Here is a 21,750-nt window from a genome sequence, read left to right as displayed (position 1 = left end):
CGTCTTTTTGAGATTCAGTTTTCTCATATATAACACATTAAGATAGTTTAAGGATCAGAAATGTAACTATGGCATTAGCAGAACATCTGAAACATGACATTATGATTGTTTGCCACTATGAATGTTAAGATCCACACAGCAAAGTCCAGGTGTATTAAAGCTGTAATTCTGATTATATTTTCTCTGGTTTCAAAGTTTTAAAAAAGGTAAGTCAAATAATTGTACTATAAAAGTTTATTTTATTACCATCAAGTTCACAAAAGTGATCTTGTGAATCATCATATCTTGCCCAGTCAATGAAAGCTTCTTTGCTTTGATTACTATGGGGAGGAAGAACAAAAAAGAAAAATGATTAAATATGAAGTTAAAATTCTTAACACTGTATTCCATATAACTAAAAATAGATCACCTGAGGTCATTTTATTACAGAACATGACAAATCTGCTTAGTAGTGACATGACAATGATGAAGTCATATGAAAACATATTAACTTTGGTGATTTATATTTCATATTAAAACCATTAATCCTAGTTCAGTAATAACACTTTGACTAGAAAATTAATTTGTATGTATAAAATGTAGTTAAACACAAAGTTTAAGTTGGCCTTTTCACAACTGATTTAGAAACTGTGGTAGTTTTTTACCTTACAATATAAAATTAATTTAGAATTATTCTAATATTAAATTGCTTCTTAAACTTTTAAGACCCAAAATGCCTACAATTACATAACTAGTAATGTCCTATTCAATATGGTAACACAAGTTACTTATCATAGTATATTATTCACATGCCTTACATATTACAAAATTATTGACTTGAGGTTCATATGACTAATAATTTGGGTGAGCCCTGCTAGCACCCCCACCAAAAAGAAAAAAATTTTAATTAAAAAAAATCAAAAGAAAATTCTGAACTGATAAAGGAAGAACTACATTCATTTCAATGAATTGGACCTACAGTCACTTTAACTATATTTTAGTTTTGAGGGTCCTATCTTTAATACAAAATGGCAATACTATAAGAAAATTATTATTACTCTTCTCTAATCACTACATTAAAGGAAAAAACAAGGTAAAAATTTTTGTACCAAGTATAAGACAGGTAATTCCTCACTGTAGTATTGTGACAGCCAAGAACTGATTTTGTACTTGAGAAACTGCTGAATATAATGATTACAGGAAGTTATAAGGCTGGTTGCAATACATCAACTTTATATCAATAAATTTTTCCAATTCAATTTACTGTGGGACTTTTTTTCTCCTATAGGAATAATTAATTTAACAAAAGTTAATAAAAATATGTATCATAGTGTCTCAATTTAAACATGATAACATAAAACAAAAATGCCTAAGTTCTAGTTATAGATAACTAATCAGATAAGTCTTCCATAAAAAAAAACAATAAAGAACAAAGCAAACATGTCATAAACTCCTATTTTCTTCCTAGACACTAATTTAGAAGAACTTATTTGATGAGATTTTACTATGTTTCATCTATTCCTGCCTATAACCATGGTAGTGGAACATATATTCTAATCCTAATGAAACTGGCAGGGCAGAGTGTATTTCATAATGAGTTAGAAGAAACCTTAGAGGTCATATAAATTTTTCAAAACTCAAACTGAAGATGGATTCCAAGCTACTAATATAAAAATCTTGGGAACTGAACACAGGCTTTCCTATAAACATGATACTGCGTTAAAGCAGTAGTCTTTGTTTGGGGCCATACCAAGAAGTGCTAAGGGGCTACTCCCAGCCTGGTGCTCAGAGAGACGATGCAGTACCTGGAATTAAATCAGGCCTCCTACCTGTAAAGCATGTGCTCCAATCTGCAAGGCATCTCTCCAGTCCTAGAGTAATGGGACTTTGAAGTGGAATACTTCCATTTTGGAGGGATAAGAAAGGATAAACTAGAGGGACTGCTTAAGGGCATGAGAAAACTTATGGGTAATATATACAACAATTTCAATGGTGCTCATTTTTTAATATATTATTAAATTGTACATTCTGAATTGGAGCAATATTATTATATGTCAATTATACTTCAATAAAGCTGCTTAAAAATTACAGTTCCAGAATCAGAGTGATAATACAATGGGTAGGACGTTTGCCTTGCATGCAGCCAACCCAGGTTTGATACCCAGTATCCCATATGGTCCCCTGAGATCTACCAGGAGTGATTCCTGAGCACAGAGCTAGGAGTAAAACCTGAGCACCACTGGTGTGACATCCCCAAAAAGTTACAGTTCCAAATATTGGAGAAGTTGTGGAATGTTAAACTCTTGTACTTTACTAACGGCAATGAATATAGATAGTCATTCTGGAAAACCACAGGTTATTACTGAACATCACTCTCCTAGATAAATTCTACAAGGAAATGCATATCAAAATACACCACTATCTATCAAAATAAATGATGAAATATCCCCCGTATGTAAAATATCCAGATTTCTACAAAAGGACTGTAACACTGTGGTACATTCTTACTATACAATAGTAGATACCAATTAAAAGTAACATATTCCACATTATTCCACTTATTAAGGTAGACAAAACTCATTGATCCTAACATAGCTCAAAGCCATGACTAAAGTTGCTGGGTGGCATATGACTAGGAAAACAAACTGTGTATCTGGATGCCTGACATCTTCAAATGGATATCTCAGAGGCAGCTCAAACTGATTAAGTCTAAGTCTGATACCTCACATCCAGTTCTTTGGCAAGTCCTATTCACTCTAATTTCAAAATTTATCCAGGGCCAGAGAATTAGTCTAGGGATTAAGGTATTTCCCTTGCATGCAGCCAACCTGGTTTAACCCTAAACCAGACTGTGAACCCTGGAGCTACCCATACGCATGGACCCAACAAGCACTGTTGGGTATGGCCCAACCCCATGCTAACATCTCCTAGATTTATCCAGAGTCTTACACTTCCACTGTTAGGCTGGTCAAAATGGGCAATAAAAAGACATGAGTCTTATCTAGAACACTGTAATAATCACACAACTGACTTCCACAACATAAATCCTGGCTTGCTCAAACGCTCAAAAACCTTTAGTGACTGTAATTTCCACTCATTCTATAAAAATCTCTGACCCACCCTACCTGTATCTCCAACTTAGCATCTTTTGACCCTATCCTCTAGTCATCTGTCCTTGATTATTACACTTTTAGTCACACTTGCCTTCCTGTGGTTCTTCAAACAGTCCAAAGCATACTCACATCTCAGGTCTTTTTACACATTTATACATGCCTGGAATACTATTCCCCCACACTGCCAAATTACAAGTCTTTAATTCATGAGCTCTTCACTCAAGGACAGTAACACTTTGGCCTTCCTCGATCACCAACTTTACAGAGTACAACAGAGGCCATGGGTTAGCACAGTAGGTAGACCATGTGGTCCCAGGGTTGATTCCCAGCACCACACAGTTCTTTCCAAGCATCACAGGTGTGGCTCTCCCAGCCCGAGATTGCTGTTGGTTGCTGGGTGTAGGATAACATTGGTTTGTCCTTTCTGCCTTGCTACAGGGAGCTTAGGATTTTTTGGTTGCTCCCATCACAGTACTCCCATTCGTCTGTGTTTATTTGTAACTTCTTTCTTTGTGCTCTGTTGACTTGTAAATATTGTTTATCTCTTCTCCCTAAGTCCTTTGCATAGTTAATTCAGAGAAATGTCCATTTTGTATGGACACAAGAAGACAGTTAATGCTATGCTTTCATAACTTGGGAGTTAATTGACTCTGAATGATATTTACCTCCTGGACATCTGTTCTCTCGACTTAAGCCTCAGTTGCCCTTACTTCCTAGCACCCCAAAAACAGGGTCCCGATGAGGGACTGGATGTACCCAGGGCAAGCTGTTAGCCATGTGCTACCTTGGCATCAAAATGGGCCTGGCGAAAGCACCATAATACTTAACTATAAGTTAAGAGCATGGTCATGGCCAAATGCTGTCATGATCCAAAAAGCAATAACTAATTTCAGACCCTGCTAAGGTTAGAAATGATTAATCTGGCCTGAGCACTGTAGTCTGAGTCTGTGGCAAGATGTCCCCAGGAGAGCCAACTTACAAGTTCAACATATCTCTTACTGTGTCCATACAAAATAACTACTATTAAGAAGTAGAATTAAGATGTTAATTAAGTTACTGGACTAAGAAAAGAAGAAAAAACCTTAAGTGGTATTTTGCAGGTGAGCAAAGGAAGGGCTTTCTTATGCTGATTTTGCTGCAGGATGGGGTGCAGCGTCTACCCCCAATGCTATGGAGTTGGGAAGAAGAAGCAGAGGGAGAGACAGAGGGAGAGACCGGGGCAGCAACATGGAGCGCGGAGTGACTAGCCAGGGGACAAAGGGAGAAGAATGTAGGGGAAGAATGCAGGAGCAGGTGCGTGGAGAGACGAGAGACAGGGCTGAGAGGGAGCGTGGAGAGATGGGCAGGAGAGACAGGAGGAGACAGGAATGAGGGGGAGTGTGAGACGAGGATGGGGGCTTAATGAGACTGGAACAGGCGCATGGGGAGAATGGAATGAACGACAACTGATCCATCAACTGGCTTTGCCCTCTCTTCCTCCTTAGTCCTTCCATGGCAGGGGCCGCCCCCCCAGCTCCCCCCCCATCTGGCGAGCGACCCAAGACCACGGAACCCAGGGGGTCAAGAGGGAGAGCTGCCCGGACCCTCCCTAGCTGCCCCAGAGATGATACAGCTGGGTATCCCTGGCACTGCAGGGCCTGAGCAGCATTATAACCCAAACCCTCGTGCTGAACCAATGGCCTTGTTGGCTGAGAATCACTAGTGAACCCCCTGGATCTTCTGAATAGCACCTGGGATGCCCCATCCCAAAGAAAAGATTCTTCACACCTAGACCTCTCTATACTCCTTCATGCTTCATTTTTCTCCCTGGAAATCACAGTATTACTTCTTTGTCATAAAATTTTAAATGTTTACTGTGTATCTCCCCTAAATAGAATAAAGCTGCACCAGGGCAGGAATTTATCATATGCATTGCCATACTCCTAGTAACTTAGAATAATGCTTGACATATTATAATATACTTTTGTTAAATGAACTCAGATGTTCGGTAGATTTAAAAAACAGCTTAAACTCACTAGTAATAAAGAAAACATATTTAAAAACTATATATTCTTTTACACTAATCAAACTATCAACTTTTGGCAGGATGTGGATGACAAAACAGGTTTTCAATGCCAGAGACATATTTCCACACAAGGGCTTTGGAAAGCAAATAGGCAATTTCAAAAACAGTTGTACATGGGAAATAAAGATTTAGCACTTTTACTTTGTGCTCATGCAAAAAAATAAATGATGAATCAACCTAAAAGTTTACTGGTAGGTAAACAAAAATGATAAATTTATATGATGAATATAATTCATTAGTAAAAAGAAGAGACAAATCTCTATGTTTTGTCACGGACAGATTTGAAAACAAAATGTACAGTGTGCAAGTTTAGTATATGTGTTACCAAAGTGAGAATGTGTAAGAAACTGCAGAATATTAAATGTTGTACTGCATAAACTTCACTTACATAAAGGAAAAATAAAATTGTGTATAGACATACACACAAAAAAACATGAATTAGATATACATTCAAATCACGACAGCAGCAACCATTACCAAAGAAGTAATAAAAGCAGGAGAGGGGAACAGGGGGTTTCTGTTTATCTTTGTTATTTTTCTCTTCTCAAAAACATGATAGAGGAATCAGAGTGACAGGACAGCGGTTATGGCGTTTGCCTTGGAATGTGGCTGGTCCAGGTTCAGTTCCTGGAACCCCATATGCCCCAGAGCCAGGTGGGAGTGATCTCTGATACTGGCATGATGTGGTTGAGATCTGAGGTAGGAGAAACGGTACACATGGAATTTGATCATGGCTGACTGTAAAGTTGTGTGCTGTGAATAACTGTAAATTACAGTACCTCAAGAAAGAAATATTTAAAAACAAACAAATCAAAAACATGATAGAGGGACCAGAGAGCTAACACAGGTTAAGGAACTTGTCTTGCATGTGGCCAAGCCCAGTTCACTCTCTAACACTGTATGGCCTCCGTAGCACGAGAGGGAGCAACTCCCAGGAGATACTAGGAAGTATCACCTAGAACTTCTGGGTATGACCCAACTTCCTCCCCAAACAGTAGAAAACATTAACATTATTCATTTGGAGGATATATAAATGGTTACTGTATTATTCTTTCTATATTTATATACTTATTTCTTCAACAAATAAGATAAAAAAGAAATAAAAAAATTTCTGTAATATTTCTTTCCCACTTCCATATGTTCAGTCATCATATAGTGCATGAGATTATTTACAAATTGTTTATGTTGGCCTTCAGAGCAGTCCTAAGCTTAGCTCAAATAATGAAGAAACAGTACAAAAATATGTAAAACAACAATAATATTAATATTAACATTACTAAAACATAAGATATGGGTGATTACTATTCTTAAGACTTAAGGGCTTCAAGGTTCTTTCCTCATAATAATCAGGAAGTATAAACACATAAAATCTTTTTTTTAATAATTTATTTTTTAATTAGTGAGTCACAGTGAGGGTACAGTTTCACACATTTTCATGCTTGTTTTTCCCTCATGCAATGTTCGAGAGCCCATCCCTCCACCAGTGTCCATTCTCCACCACTTATGAACTCAGTATCTCTCAGACCTCCCATCCCATCCCCCCTACCCCACTCCGACTCTGTGGCAGAGCATTCCAATTTGTTCTCTCTCTCTCCTTTTGGATGTTGTGGTTTGCAATAGGGGTGTTGAGTGGCCATCATGTTTAGTCTCTAGTCTACTTTCAGCGTGCATCTCCCTCCCCACTCAGGATTTCCAATCACATTTTACTTGGTGTTCCCTTCTCTATCTGGGATGACTTTCCCCCCAGCGTAAACACATAAAATCTTGTCAGCTGAGCAATCTTTGAAGACTGGGCTCATAACCTTACTAGCTAGCTGGATAATCTAAATTTTAACTTTTTGCATCATTTCAGATCCAGGCGCTAGGTGGAGCTGGGGATCAAACCTAGGGCCATATACATGCAACAGTTGTACTCTACCACTTGAGCCACATTCCAGGTCTCTAAATCTCAACCTTTTAATAGAATCACTTTTGATTCCATGTACAGAGTTCATGTACATTCTAGTAGTTAAGAGAAAATCATCCAAGACAAGGAAGCAAAGCAGTTATAAAACTGAGGACAAAAGTTAACTTCTTTCTTTTAAAAACTGGCTGAAATGTAAATGTTTTGTGAAAATAATAAGAAAAACAGAAGAGGGGGTACGGTGCTGTCACAAGTCAACCTGTACACGGAGTGAGTACATCAGCATCCTGATGGTGCCTTCAGGCTTCCTCATAACCCCAAATTGCCACTGTTCCTTTGGCCAGACCCCAACAACTTGGGACCAACTTTCCCAAGAAAATAAATGTCCAAAAGCTAGGTATGTGGGAGCCACACCCACAACCACCTCCGGCTTAGCTATACAAGCTCATTTATTGGCCTTATTTCAGAGACCCATAGACAAATTTCAAAAGAGATAAAAAGCCGCAGTTAAGTTCAAACCCACGCATGGCTAAACAGACTGGGGTAAATTGGAGGGGGATGGGTTGGCCTGGTGGCCCGCCCAAGCAGAGCCCCCAGAAACCACTTGCTTCCACAATCCAAAATCACTACCATACCCCTGGCCTGACTCCACTGTCTCAAGACAGACCTCACCAAGATATAATCTGCTGAAAATTTTGGTATGCAGGTTTGTGACTGAAATCTCCAGGCTTTCTCAGAATTGGGGTGGACTACTTCCCCCCACTTCCCAGTACACATGGAAGCACTGGCAGTCACTCCCACAAAACACCTCCAGCGCCATCCTGTAAGCTCTACTACCGGCCTTGCTTTAGAGACCCCTAAATAAATCTCAAAAGAGACCAAAAGCCGCAGTTAAGCTTGGACCCATGCGTGGCTGAACTGACCAGGGTATACTGGAATGGGAAAGGTTGGCCTGTGCCTGCCCAAGGAGAGCCGCTGGCAGCCACTTGCTTCCACAATCCAAAATCGCTGCCATACCCTCAGTCTAGTCTAACTCTACCATCTCAGGATGGACCTTACCAAGATATAATCTGCTGAAAATTTTGTAATGTGGATTTTAGTGCACCAACAGCCTGACCCAGAGACACAGCAGCAAGTCTCGGAAGACACCACAGTGCCGGAGATCTCTCCGGGCCCCATACCGAGCCAATTTCACCCAGGCACCCCAGATGGAGCAGTCTCCCTGCCTACTGCAGATGGAATCCTGATGACCAAGAGCTTCCACAAGCAAGGCCCAGGTATGCAGGTTCCAGGACTAAATCTCCAAGCCACATGGTGGTAGAGGACCCAGGCTGTCCCTTCTCGATCCCCCTCGCCCAGCAGACTGGCTGTCACGCCCACAATTTGCCTCTGGGCACCATCTTAGCACACCAACAGCCCTGGCCCAGAGACACAGCATCGAGTCCCCAAAGATACCACAGCACCAGAGCTTTCACCGGGCCCCATACCGAGCCAATATCACTGGGGCACCCCAGATGGAGCAGGTGCAATCTCCCTGCCTACTCCAGATGGAATCCCGGTGACCAAGAGCTTCCACAAGCAAGGCCCAGGTATTTGGGTTCCAGGACTAAATCTCCAGGCTGCATGGCAGCTGAGGACACAGGCTGTCCCTCCCCACCCAGCTGACTGGCTGTCTTGCCCACAATTTGCCTCTGGGTGCCATCTTAGTGCGTCAACAGCTCTGGCCCAGAGACTCCCAATTGAATCCCAAAATGGGTTGGTGCCATGCAGAAATGTCTCTGGAACCCAACCATTTACAATCTAGAAAGTTACATTTACAATCGCAGCCATGTGAGCTCTCATGATATTCAAAATAAGCAATGGAAAATAAATTATCTAGTGTTTGCCCCTGGTAGGTAGGCTTGAATGGTGGTGGGAAAATTCAAGCAAAACATAATGCCCCAAATTAGAAAGAGAGTATCTGGGAAATTGTCTGCCATAGAGGCAGAGTGAGGACTGAGATGTGGGTGGTGGAAAATGTGCACTGGTGGAGGGATGGGTGTTCCATCATTATATGGCTGAATCTCAAACATGAAAGCTTTGTAACACTATCTCATGGTGATACAATAAAACAAAGAAAAAAAGAAAAACAGAAGATTTCTGAATATAATTAAGAGACTATACTCTTAATACTATTAAAATAAAACTTGCCTTAATGTGCTGTTAATTGCTCCCAGTTTACTAGCTTGCTCACAGTCTTCAAATTCTTTGGTATTGTTTGACACTTTCAAATACTAAAAAGGAAGTTCAAAATAAGTTTAGTAAAATTTTTTTTCTCTTTATTTCAAGTCCCAATAGCAGAAGTTACTCTGTCAATGATGATATATACTAAATATATGAACATCCTATAATATAAAAATTCTGAAATTATAATAGAATTTTATTTTATTTTATTTTATTTTTTTTGGTTTTTGGGTCACACCCGGCAATGCACAGGGGTTACTCCTGGCTCTTCACTCAGGAATTACTCCTGGCGGTGCTCAGGGGACCATATGGGATGCTGGGATTAGAACCCGGGTCGGCCGCATGCAAGGCAAATGCCCTACCCGCTGTGCTATCGCTCCAGCCCCCTATAGTAGAATTTTAAAAGGCCAAATCATTCTACTTACTTAAAAAGCAAAGACATTAAAAATATAACACTGTGGTGTGAGGTGATATCTCATAGTTAAGCCTGAAAGCTTTGTAACTTTCAACATGGTGATTCAATAAAATAATAATAATAATAAAATTTTAAAAAATAAAAGCTGATTCTCTAAAATATATATATATATACATATATATATAAAACACTGGCATGAGAATGAGAATGTAAACTTAGAAAATTCTCTTGGATAACTAATTTGATAATATTATTTAGAGTTGTAAAAATGCACAACAAACATTTACATATGTAAAAATGCATAACAAACAACATGTCTGAAAACAACAAACTGAAACCATTTTCAGACAAATTCACAAAGAAAGCTATTTAACTACTTTAAAAAAGTTATTTACTACTTTATAATGCAGCAAAAGAAGCATATCAATTATAGAACTGAGGATAAATGATAACTTCTTTTTTCTAAAAACTGGCTGAAACACAAATGTTTCTGGAAAAAAATAACCCTCATGAGTTGGCAATATCACTTCAAAATAGATTTACATGTGCGAATAAAACAAAACATTAGTGCATCAAAATAATAGCAAAGAATTGAAAACTGGAATATCTAACAAAGTATGGAGATTTATTTTTTAAGTATCATAAAATATACATCAACTTTGAAAGGGTGACATACTCTGAGTGGTAAGAAACAGAGTAAGACTAGGAAGCAGTCCAGAAAGTATTTCACTTGTCTTTTTAGATCTATTTTAGATCTGATTTTAGATCTGAAATTAAAATAAAAGTGATCATAAACCGAAGATTGTGTACAAGAAAAAAATACATAAAGAGGTATGATCGTCTTAACTGTGCATGTGCAATAGTGGAAAGCTAGAATAAACAGTTACAGATATGGCACATAATAAGATATGGCATGTTTCAAAAATGACAATGGTAAGCTCCAAGAAAGGAACGTTTTCATCCCATTTAAAGTACTGTGCTCAAAGGATTCTACACAATATAATCCTGGATATAACACGTTGATTAGCTGAAACAGAAGACTGCAAATACATGATAAAAATACAATCTATTGAGCAGACCATATAGCATTAGTTCTATTTTACAAGTTTTTTTTAGAAATTTTAAAAGAAGAAATAAAAGCTTTCAAAAATAAAATATATAACTTAATTGTAAAAATAGGCAATAGCTCCTCTTGCTGCCAAAATTAAGGATTTGGGATCCTGAGACAAAATGTGTCTATTGTTAGCTATCCATATGTTGATTCTCTTCTGAAACTTTTACCAATAAATAGGAAAACAAATCTTTAAGGGAGAAATGTACTCACCTTATTAGAACTTCCAGCTTTAATTCCAACTGGAATTTTACTCTTAAGAGAACAACAAAAAATTTAATTTTTATATAGCTTTGAAATCTTCATAAATAAATAAAGCTATTTATCTCATTCAAAGACTATTTTATTCAATGAGAAGGAAATATACACCCATTCAGATTCTGTTTTCACACCTGAGGTAAAAAGTCTTAAAGAGTTACCCCAATCTAGAAATTTATAAATGTTATATTTAATTCTGCAAGTAAAATCAATTTATTCTATAGATTGCTATAAGTCAACAGAAAATTAAATGATATGTACAAAGTCAGAGTATCAAAATCAGCTCTAATAACACTCGAAACATTATTTTTATATAATTTTAAAAAACGCATTTTTTCATACTTTGCCACAGAAATAGCTCTTAAAAGTATGAAATTATTTAAAGTATGTAATTTTAATTTATGTTCTATATTGCCATAAATTGTACACAATTTTATTTTTAAATGAATCACTGTGAGGTACAGTTACAGATTTATAAACTTTCATGCTTACATTTCAGTCATACAATCATCGAGTACCCATCCCTCCACCAGTGCCCATTCTCCACCACCAATGATCCCAGTATCCCTCCCCCCACCCCCACTCTAGACCCCAACCCCACCCCACCTCTGTGGCATTCCCTTTTGCTCTCTTTCTCTCCTTTTGGGTGTTGTGGTTTGCAATATAGGTATTGAGTGGCCATCATGTTCAGTCTATAGTCTACTTTTAGCTTGCATTTAGACTAATACAGAAAGCAATATGGGTCCCAACAGTATAGGGGGTTATGGTGCTTGCTTTATGTGTGGCCAAAACAGTTAGATTTCTGGTATCACATAAAGTCCCCTACTCCTACAGCTAGGAGTAATCCCTGAGCACCACTGGATGGTGCCCAGAAAAAAAAAAAAAGAGAGAGAGAGAGAGAGAGAGAGAGAGGGCAAGAATAAATTCATAAGTTCTTTGGTGCATATGATTAATCTAGAGATTACCAATCTAGATAACCCAGCACTTACTAAGAACTGCATGCATGCTCAACTTCCTTTTTCACAAGCCAATAACTTTAGACTTTCAAAATTGAAGTAACATTGGTTTACATGCCTATATATGTTTAAGAAATTTGATTTCAGATCTAAACAAGTCTACATATTTGTGTGTGTGTGTGTATATATATATATATATATATGTGTGTGTATATAACTTAACAAATACAAGTTTTGTTTGCTTTTGGTTTGGGGGCTATACCCAGCCATGTTCAGTGTTACTTCTGGCTCTGCCTTTACATATCACTGCCGGTGGGCTCGAGGGGCCATATGCTAAGGACTGAACACTGAACCCAGGTCAGCTGCATTATCTGACAAAATTCTCCAGACCCAAAGACACTGGGGGACACAGTGAAAAAACCCAATGAAATGGAATGTCTCACCAAGAATACTTTACTCAGCTAGACTCTCATTCATACTTGAAGGAACAATACACAGCGTCACAGACAAACAACAACTCGGGAGCTTCATAGAGTCAAAACCATGGTTACAGGAAAAACTAAAGGGCTACTTTAAGACAAGACAAGCCCTTCAAACACACCAATCTTCTGTATAAAAATGGGACAAAACCCCATAACAATAATCTCTCTCAATGTCGATGGGCTAAATGAACCATTTAAAAGATACAGAGTGGCAGGATGGATCCAAAAATTGAATTCTGCTGTCTGCAAGAAATACATCTGAATAGTCTGAGCAAATGCAGATGTTTGCTCACAGCTTAAGATCTTTGAAAATGTCTAACAAAAGGAGCCCAAACTAGGCAGGAGGAAGGAGATAATAAAACTTAGAGCAGAAATCAATGAGCTGGAAATCCAAAAAAACAATATGAAAGATCAATGAAACCAAGAGTTGTTTTTTTTTTGAGAAAAGAAACAAGATCGATAAATCACTAGCAAGACTCTCACAGGGAAAGAGAGGGAAAGAGGGAGAAAGAACCCTAATAAACAGAATCAGAAATGAAAGAGGGGACATCACAACAGAAACCACAGAAATTCAAAGGATTATTAGAGATTACTTTGAGAATCTGTATACCACGAAACAAGAGAACCTCAAAGAAACTGGATAAATTTTCAGACTATAATCTCCCAAGGCTAACCCAAGAAGATGTGAAATACCTGAACAGATCTATCACCATCAAGAAAACTGAAGTAGTAATCAAAAGTGTCCTCCCAAACAAAAGTCCTAACCCAGATGGATTCACTAGTGAATTCTTCCAAACCTATAAAAAGGACCTACTCCCAATCAAATTGAAGAAACAGAAACACTTCCAAACTGTTTCCGAGGCAAATATCACCCTGATACCCAAAGCAGATAGAGACACCACAAAAAAAAGAAAAAAGAAAGAAAGAAAAATAAACTTACAGACCGATATCCCTGATGAACACTGACTCAAACAAAATACCAGCAAATAGAATCCAACGACTCATCAAAAAGATCATACACCACGACCAAGTAGGATTCATCCCCAAGTATGGCTTAACACTCACAAGTCAATCAACATAATACACCATATCAATATAAGAAAAGATAGACAAAAACATATGATCATGTAAACAGATGCAGAAAAAGCTTTTGACAAGATCCAGCACCCAATCATGGTAAAACTCTCAACAAAAGAGGAGTTGAAGAAGCTTCCCTCAGTATAGTCAAAGTCATCTACCACAAGCCCACAGCAAGCATTACTCAGTGGGGAAAACCTAAAAGCCTTCACTCTAAGATTGGGAACAAGACAATGTAGCACACTCTCACCACTTCTATTCAATATAGTACTGGAAGTATGTGCCATAGCAGTTACGCAAGAAAAAGATATCAAAGATATCCAAATAGTGAAGGATGTAGTCAAACTCTCACTAAATGCAGATGACATGATACTAAGAAAATCCTCAAGACTCGACAAAAAAGCTTCTAGCAACAATAGGTTTGTATAGTAAAGTGGCAGGTTACAAAATCAATACCCAAAAGTTTCCTACAAACAAATAATGAAAGTGAAGAAAGAAATATAAAAAATAAAATCCTGTTCACAATTGTGCCTCAGAAAATCAAGTACCTTGGAATCAGCTTAACTAAAGAGGTGAAGGACCTGTCCAAAGAAAACTACAAATCACTAATTCAGGAAATAAAAGAGGACACAAGGAAATGGAGACACATCCCCTGCTCATGGATCAGAAGGATTAACATCGTCAAAAAGGCAATACCCACTCCACACGCCTAAAGCATTATACAGATTCAATGCAGTCCTTATAAGGATATCCAGGACATTTTTCAAAGAAATAGACAAAATGCTTTAGAAATTCATGTGAAATAATAACCCCCAGGAACAGCTAGAGCAATCCTTGGGGGAAGAAAGATGGGCAGCATCACCTTCCCCAACTTCAAACTCTATGAAAGCAGTGGCAATTAAAACAGCATGGTAGGGGCTGGAGTGATAGCACAGCAGGTAGGGGTTTGCTTTGCATGCGGCCGATCCGGATTCGATTCCAGGCATCCCATATGGTCCCCTGAGCACGGCCAGGGGTAATTCCTGAGTACAGAGCCAGGAGTGACCCCTGAGCATCGCTGGGTGTGACCCAAAAAGCAAAAAACAAAAACAAAAACAGCATGGTATTGGAACAGAGACAGACCTGCAGACCAGTGGGACAGAATTCAATATACTGACACAAACCCTTGAATATATGATCACTTAATTTTTGACAAAGGAGCAACAAATGTGAACTGGAGCAAGGAAAACCTCTTCAACAAGCAGTGCTGGGGAAAACAGGACAGCTATATGCCTCCCCCCACCCAAAAAAAGAACTCAAGACCTCTGTCTAATGCCAGGTACAAAAGTCAGATCAAAATAGATTAAAGACCTCAATATCAGACTGAATCCAAAAGGCACATGAAAAATGCTCTATATCACTAATCATCAGGAAGATGCAAATAAAAACAACAAAGAGATATCACCTTACACCACAGAGACTGGCAAACATCAAAAAGAATATAAACAACCAGTGCTGGAACAGATGTGGGGAGAAAGGGACTCTCATTCATTGTTGGTGAGAATGCCAACTGGTCCAGACATTTTGGAAAACAATATGAGTATTCCTTTAAAAACTAGAAATTAAGTTTCCATGCGACACAGTAATACCATTTCTGGGAATATTCCCCCAAGATGCAAAAATACACAGTAAAAATGACATTTGCACTTATATGTTCATTGCAGCACTATTCACAATGGCCAGAATCTGGAAACAACCCAAGTGCCCAAGAACAGATGACTGGTTAAAAAACTATGGTACATCTACATGCACAATGGCACACTATACAGCTATTAGAAAAAAATGAAGTCATGAAATTGACTTATAAATGGATAGACATAGAGAGTATCATGCTGAGTGAGATGAATAAGGAGGATAAACATAAAATGACTGCAGTCGCTTGTGGGATATAAGGAAAAAATACATAATATGAAACTAACATCCAAGAGCAGTAGAAACACAAGCCAGGACAAATGGTCCACGGTTGGAAGTCAATCTCAAGGGCTGGGGGAGAGGGCAGTTGGGATATAGAAGGGACAATTATAACAATGATAGTTCAAAGGGATTGCTCTGGGAGATGTGTGATGAAAGTGGGTAAAGGACCAAGCACGATGGTCTCTCAACATCTGTATTGCAAACCATAATACCCAAAAGACAAGGGGTGGGGGAAGAGGAAGGAGAAGAAGAAAAATGCCTGCTACAGAGGCAGGCTAGGGGGGAGCGGGCAGGAGGGATATGAGGGCTACTGGTGGTGGGAAATGTACACTATTGGAGGGATGGGTGTTGGAGCATTGCATGACTGAAACCCAATTGTGAAAGTTTTGTAACTGTATCTCATGGTGGTTCACTTAAAACAAACAAACACACAAACAAAACCAAACAGACCTAAATCCAGGGCCAAAGAAGTAAGGTGCCTGCCTGAAAGTGGCTGACCTGAGTTAGATCTCCAACACCCCATAAGGTCCCCTGAGCATCCCAGGAGTGATCCCTGAGCACAGGGTCAGAGGTAATTCCTGAGCATACCCAGGTGTGGCCCCAAAACAAATAGTTCAGAAATATCATAGGATTATAGCAAGTGGGAAAAAAAGGAAGTAAAAAAAATACTGAATGCTTTCTTTAATATATGTAATATTAACAATCAAAGTAAACAAACTGGCAAAACACAACAAAAAATCATTCCTACACTGTGAAAACTATGGTGGCTGCCAAAGTGAAAAGGGAAGGAGTTAGAAGGATTAGGTAGAAGAGGTAATTTTAGTAATTTGAAACTTTGCTGAAACTTTGCTAGTGCTGTGGAAAGACATACACATATAGATGAAAGACATACACATATAATGCTGTGGAAAGACATACACATATAAAAGTATCTTCAAAGCCATTTTGGTGGCTAATATAAAATAAATCTTCAATCTCTGAAAAAAGCTAAGAGCAAATGAATTTTATGACAAGTCCAAATTTTACCAACATGAGCATAAGAGTCTACATGTACCTTAAAGCCCAAAGAAAGCCATTTCCCCCTATTATTTGTCTTTTAAAATTTATTTTACCTCCGGACAGGGCTCTACATGACAGTCTTTTATTGAACAATGACCATCTTCTGCCCAGAAAGGACATGGTCGCTTCAGATTGACCTTGAGAGAAAGAAAGCACGAACGTTAGCAACTGTATCTTAGCATAGACATGTTATTTACTTACTGGTTTTGGTTTGGGAGCCGTATCTGGTGGTCTGCAGGGCTTACTCCTGGTGCTGCACTCAAGAATCACTCCTGGCCAGTGCAAAGGACCAAAGGTGGTGCCAGGGATCAAACCCACGTTAGGCATGTGCAAAGCAAGCACCTCACCTGCTATACTCTCTCCAGCCCAGCATCAGCAACGGAAATACCATGGTGTCATCACCACTGACTTGGCTAGGAGTGAGAACAAGTATTTTTCTACTCTACGGCATACGTGTATATCTGTATATAGATAGTACAGAATTCAGATTTACTGCAACATTTCAGACATAAGGTACAATACTATTTTTTTTAAATAAGTGACTGCTATTACTCTTCTGATACTTCAAAAAGGAATAAAGTCATCCAACTTACACAGCTTATCTGAAGACCCTGGAAAGCATTTAGAACTACTTTAACTGCACTAGTCATGGTACACTCACACATTCATTTATATAATAAATATGTACTGAGTGCCCATGTTTTTTTTTTTTTTTTTTTTTAATCACATCTGGGGTTGATCAGAGCTTACTCCTGAGCTCAGAGACAATTCCTGTGAGGTTCAAGTCCCAATATGGAGTGTGGAGATAGGGCTTGGGTTGACCACATACAAGACAACCACCCTACCACTGCGCTTCCTTGCTTCTGAGCACTTACAATTAATCATGTGGAAGCTCTAGGGGGAAAAGGAACCACAAAAATCAAAAACCCCTCCCTGATCCAACATACAACAATTAGAGGAAACAAAATTCATGTTTATTTCATTACAAATTACAGTTAGTACAGCAAAGGAAAATCCAGTTTCTGACAGAAAATAATGGGGATGAATGAGAATATTTTACAAAGAAAGAAATTTGGAGGAAGCCTTCAGTTTGAACAGGTAAAAAAGCTTAGTTCTTAGCATTGAAAAATACCTCCTTAGATGACTTCTAGAGGAAAACAGGAAATGAGGGCAGAGAAAGGCAGGAAGCAAGAAATAGATCATGCTGGACATATATGTACTTTTTTGTTTGTTTTGGGGTCACACCCAGTGGTGCTGGGGCTAAAGGGAACTACTCCCGGGAGAACATGTTCTTTTTTGAAGAGAGAGACAGACAGACAGCACAGGGGGGTGTTGGGTGCTTGCCTTGCATGCAGCTGACCCCAATTTGATCCCCAACACTGCATATGTTCCCCTGTGCACTGCCAAGAGTGATTCCTGAGCAAAGAGCCAAAAGTATGTCATGAAAGCAGCTAGATTTGGCCCCAGCATCCTCTCAAAATAAGCCTTGATTTTCTGAAAAAGTGCAAGGGTTAAGGCCTTTTCCTTTCATACGGTTAACCCCAGGTGGACTCCTGGCACCACAGAGTCCTCTGAGCACCCAAGAGTCACCCCTAAGGAAAGAGCCAAGAGCAGCCCCTGAGCACTGCCAGATGTAGCCCAAGACCTCCCTCAAAAGGACAAACAAAATAAGATGTTTGATTTTCAAATGCTTCACATAACTGGAAGGTAGTAAATCAACAGAGTTCCAGATGATTACTTAAGACAAAAAAAAATCAAAATTTTGCTCATTTCCTCCTCTTCCTATCCCCTTCAAACAAATCATCCCCTTCTTACCACTTATCTCTTGGCTAGACAATTGAGGTCTTCCTGCTTCTACTACTCTCTCTTCTTCACACAGCAACATAATTGCCTCTTTAGAACATATTTTAGATCCTATCAATCCCTATTTAAAACCTAACAGTAGCTTCCCACCATCTTTCTGCGTGGGAGGTGGTGGGGTGTTTGCACCACACCCAGGGGTCCTCTGAGGACCGTGCAGTGCCGGGACAGCACCCAGGCCTCCTGCAGGCTCTTAGCCTGCTGAGCTATAACTCCACCCTCTCAACTATTAACCTTTAAAATAATAAATAAAGACTACTTTTGAACAGCTCCATAAAGCCCTCCACCATTTGGTCTCTTGCCCATTACAGTGGCTGTGCTCTTTGCCTGCCCTGGTGTTTCTGCAGATGTTTTTACAGCTCAATCTATTCACCTCATTCAGGATTCCCTCAAGTTTCACTTCAACAGAGACTCCTTTCCTGAATAGGGAAGGGAACTTACTGTCTGTAACCCCCATATATGGATCAAGTTATTACTTCGTTATTATCTTACCCCTACTGCATAAAAAAAAGATGTCTAGAATACATATTAGACACCTCAGTATGTTAAATAAAGTGAACAAATAACTACATTATAGACGATGAGGCAAAAATAGGACTAGATGAACAGCACAGGGAGAGTGGACAGCTCCGACTGTGATGGGGACAAGGAAGGCATTCTTTTGGTAGGACATAAGTTTCCAAGAGAAAGATATTCCTCGTTTGTTTGTTTTAGGGCCACACCCAGAGTATACAGGGCTTATTCCTGGCTCTGCGCTCAGGGATCACTCCTGGCAAGCTTGTGGGACCACAGGGATCAAAGTCAGATTGACTACAAATAAGGCAAGTGCTCTACCCACTGTACTCTCTCTCCTGCCCTAGAGAAAGATTTTTAGGCAGAAAGACAAGGGTGTCTAAAGACGAAGACACTTAAAACAGCTGGGTATGAGGGAAACCAGAAGTTCCCTTGAGTTCCTGGACTGTATATCTAACTGCTTCCTGGACATCTTTTTAAGAGACATCCACAGGCACTTCAAACTTTTGAACATGTTCAAAATTGTGCCTCTTAGTAATTCCTGAGTGCCAGGAATAGGCTGTGATAGACACAGGTCACATCACCCTCCGGGACTCAAAGGTTTATTATCCCAGCTTCTATAAATGTTGCAAACGACCAACCTCAGCTGGAAAGAGCCAATTTGTCAAAGGTCACCATTAGGGCTTTGAGGCAGGGATAGCTGATGTAGGGCTATAAAGGTCAAGATACCTCCTCTCTCTCAAGAAAACAGCTATGGCAGTTTATACATCTTGAGAATTCCCCAATGGGTCATGGTCACTTCCCTAGTGAGGCTTCAATTTACAGCTCCTTTAGCCCAATCCTGACTTCCTCCCTTTCCCTTCTTTTCCTAAATAGCTGGTTCCCAGAGATTTCCCTAATTAACCTCTTCTACATGAGTCACTACCCAAGCTGGCATCCCAGAGATTCCAACCTGTGACAACTTGTTTAGTGAAAAAAAAAAGGGGGGGGAGTATTTTTATTAGGATACTATGTTCTAAACTGAATAAGGCTTACTGGGGAAAGAGTGGGGGAGAGTGTATCTAACCTTCTTATAGTTTCAGACTAACAACAGTCTGTGGACAAGCAGTTGAAAACCAATAGTCTTGTTGGTTCAATATGAACCACAACAAGATGCTAGGGGGCCACAGAAGGAAGTGAGAAGTGAAAAAAAAAAAGTCAAAGTAACCGAGAAAAGAAAACAGTTGAAAATTGTTGAGAAACACTGACCTAGAAGACAGAAACGAAATTACAAAGGAGGTTGACAAATTAAGTCCAGGGCATTTCAACTTCTGTGGAGGGAAGAGCCTACCTCAAAGCCCACACTGAAAGATGAGGAATTTACCATTTTTAGAAAGAAGGTCCAGGTTCATACTGTTCAAAAGGAGTAACAGGTTTTTCACTACAGCACTTAATACATTCAGTGAGAAGAGATGTGTAGTTAGGGAGCTGAGTCAAAATGGGTCTTCAAAAGGGTCATAAAAGTCAACATCTACAGATATCTGTGGGAAAATATTTGGAATTAATGGAATAAAACACACAACCATACCTTATAATAACGAAAATAATCTCTCTCTTGCAATTTTTTCATTTTGGGGAAGATTTTGAAAGTGTTGAAGTTGTCAATGCTATTAATATCACACAAGCAATCATCCAGGACTCCTGTGACCTAAAATAAAGAAGGATTTGAAATTATTTGAAATATGTAAATTAACAACGGTTCAACCATAACAAATCTGAGCTATTACAGAAAGAGATACCTTGTTCATTCAAGATAGCTAGTATTTTCGATTTCGATTCCTAACAGAGAGCCCGGGGACAGCTCCAGCTAGAGTATGACTCCCTTGGAATCATGAGGCCCTGAGACTGCTCGGTCCCTGACGCTCTGCTGTTGGGATCCCCAACGCCATAAAAAGTGTGATCTCAGCACACCACAATCAAGTGTGTGTGAATACTACACTAGAGGATGTGAGCACTGCCATCAGGCGTAAGACCCTTGGCAAGTACTAAACCAAAATGTGCATTACAGCCATAACCACAGACGTACACCTCTGGGTAACAGCAGAGAAGACAAAAGGAAAGGGTACTGAAAAAACTATGTAACACCAGTCACTTTTTATTACTGTCCATTAAGTAAGAAATAGTATTAACTATGGCATATACCATTTTGAAAAAAGAAAGCTATAGAATGTGCCTCCCTTGTCTGGGAGATAAATATAAAATCTGGGTAGTCAATGAAATTCTAGAGCAATTTCTTCCAAGACTAACTTAAAAGTCACAGACTTATACTTTATACCATAATACTACTATAGTGACTCTATTTTTCTTTGAGATTGCTATTTATGTAATACTTATATGAAATGCATGGTGTTACAAGAATGACTTGCATATCCTGACTTATTTCTTAAATATCCTAAGAAACAGCTATTATCTTGTTTTATGTGTAGGGAATTAAGATAGCAAGTAAAAAACCACATTTTCTAAACTAGAAATCAAACTTAATCCCAACTTTAATCACACTTTAAAATACATGTTCTCTTTTTCAAAAAAATTATTTTTGTTTTGTTTTTGCGGTTCACATCTAGCTTTTGCTCAGGGATTGCTCCTGGTTCTGTGCTCAGATATTGCTCCTAGTTCTGTGCTCAGAGATCACTACTGGTGGGCTTGGATATAGGTTTCCAGGGATGAAACCTTGCCTGCAGTGCTGAACACACGCAAGACAAACACAATACTCATTGTACTATAGCTCCAGCACTACACGTTCT

At 39.0% G+C, this 21,750-nt stretch overlaps 1 protein-coding gene across 1 annotated transcript in view; it reads right to left on the bottom strand.

The window, feature by feature from the left end:
* Positions 1-21,750, bottom strand: part of ERO1B (endoplasmic reticulum oxidoreductase 1 beta) — a 57,380-nt gene that overhangs the window by 23,048 nt on the left and 12,582 nt on the right. The window contains exons 2-6 of the mRNA XM_055147495.1: positions 20,535-20,654; positions 16,648-16,731; positions 11,023-11,064; positions 9,251-9,333; positions 247-320 (exon numbers count right to left, since the gene is read on the bottom strand). Coding sequence (XP_055003470.1) covers positions 247-320; positions 9,251-9,333; positions 11,023-11,064; positions 16,648-16,731; positions 20,535-20,654 — 403 coding nt within the window. The remainder of the gene's footprint in view (positions 1-246; positions 321-9,250; positions 9,334-11,022; positions 11,065-16,647; positions 16,732-20,534; positions 20,655-21,750) is intronic.

Source organism: Sorex araneus, chromosome 9 (assembly GCF_027595985.1).
Source record: "Sorex araneus isolate mSorAra2 chromosome 9, mSorAra2.pri, whole genome shotgun sequence".
In the NCBI taxonomy this organism is placed as follows: Eukaryota; Metazoa; Chordata; class Mammalia; order Eulipotyphla; family Soricidae; genus Sorex; species Sorex araneus.
Note: the sequence above shows the minus strand (reverse complement) of the source record. Positions and strands in the feature narration are given on the sequence as shown.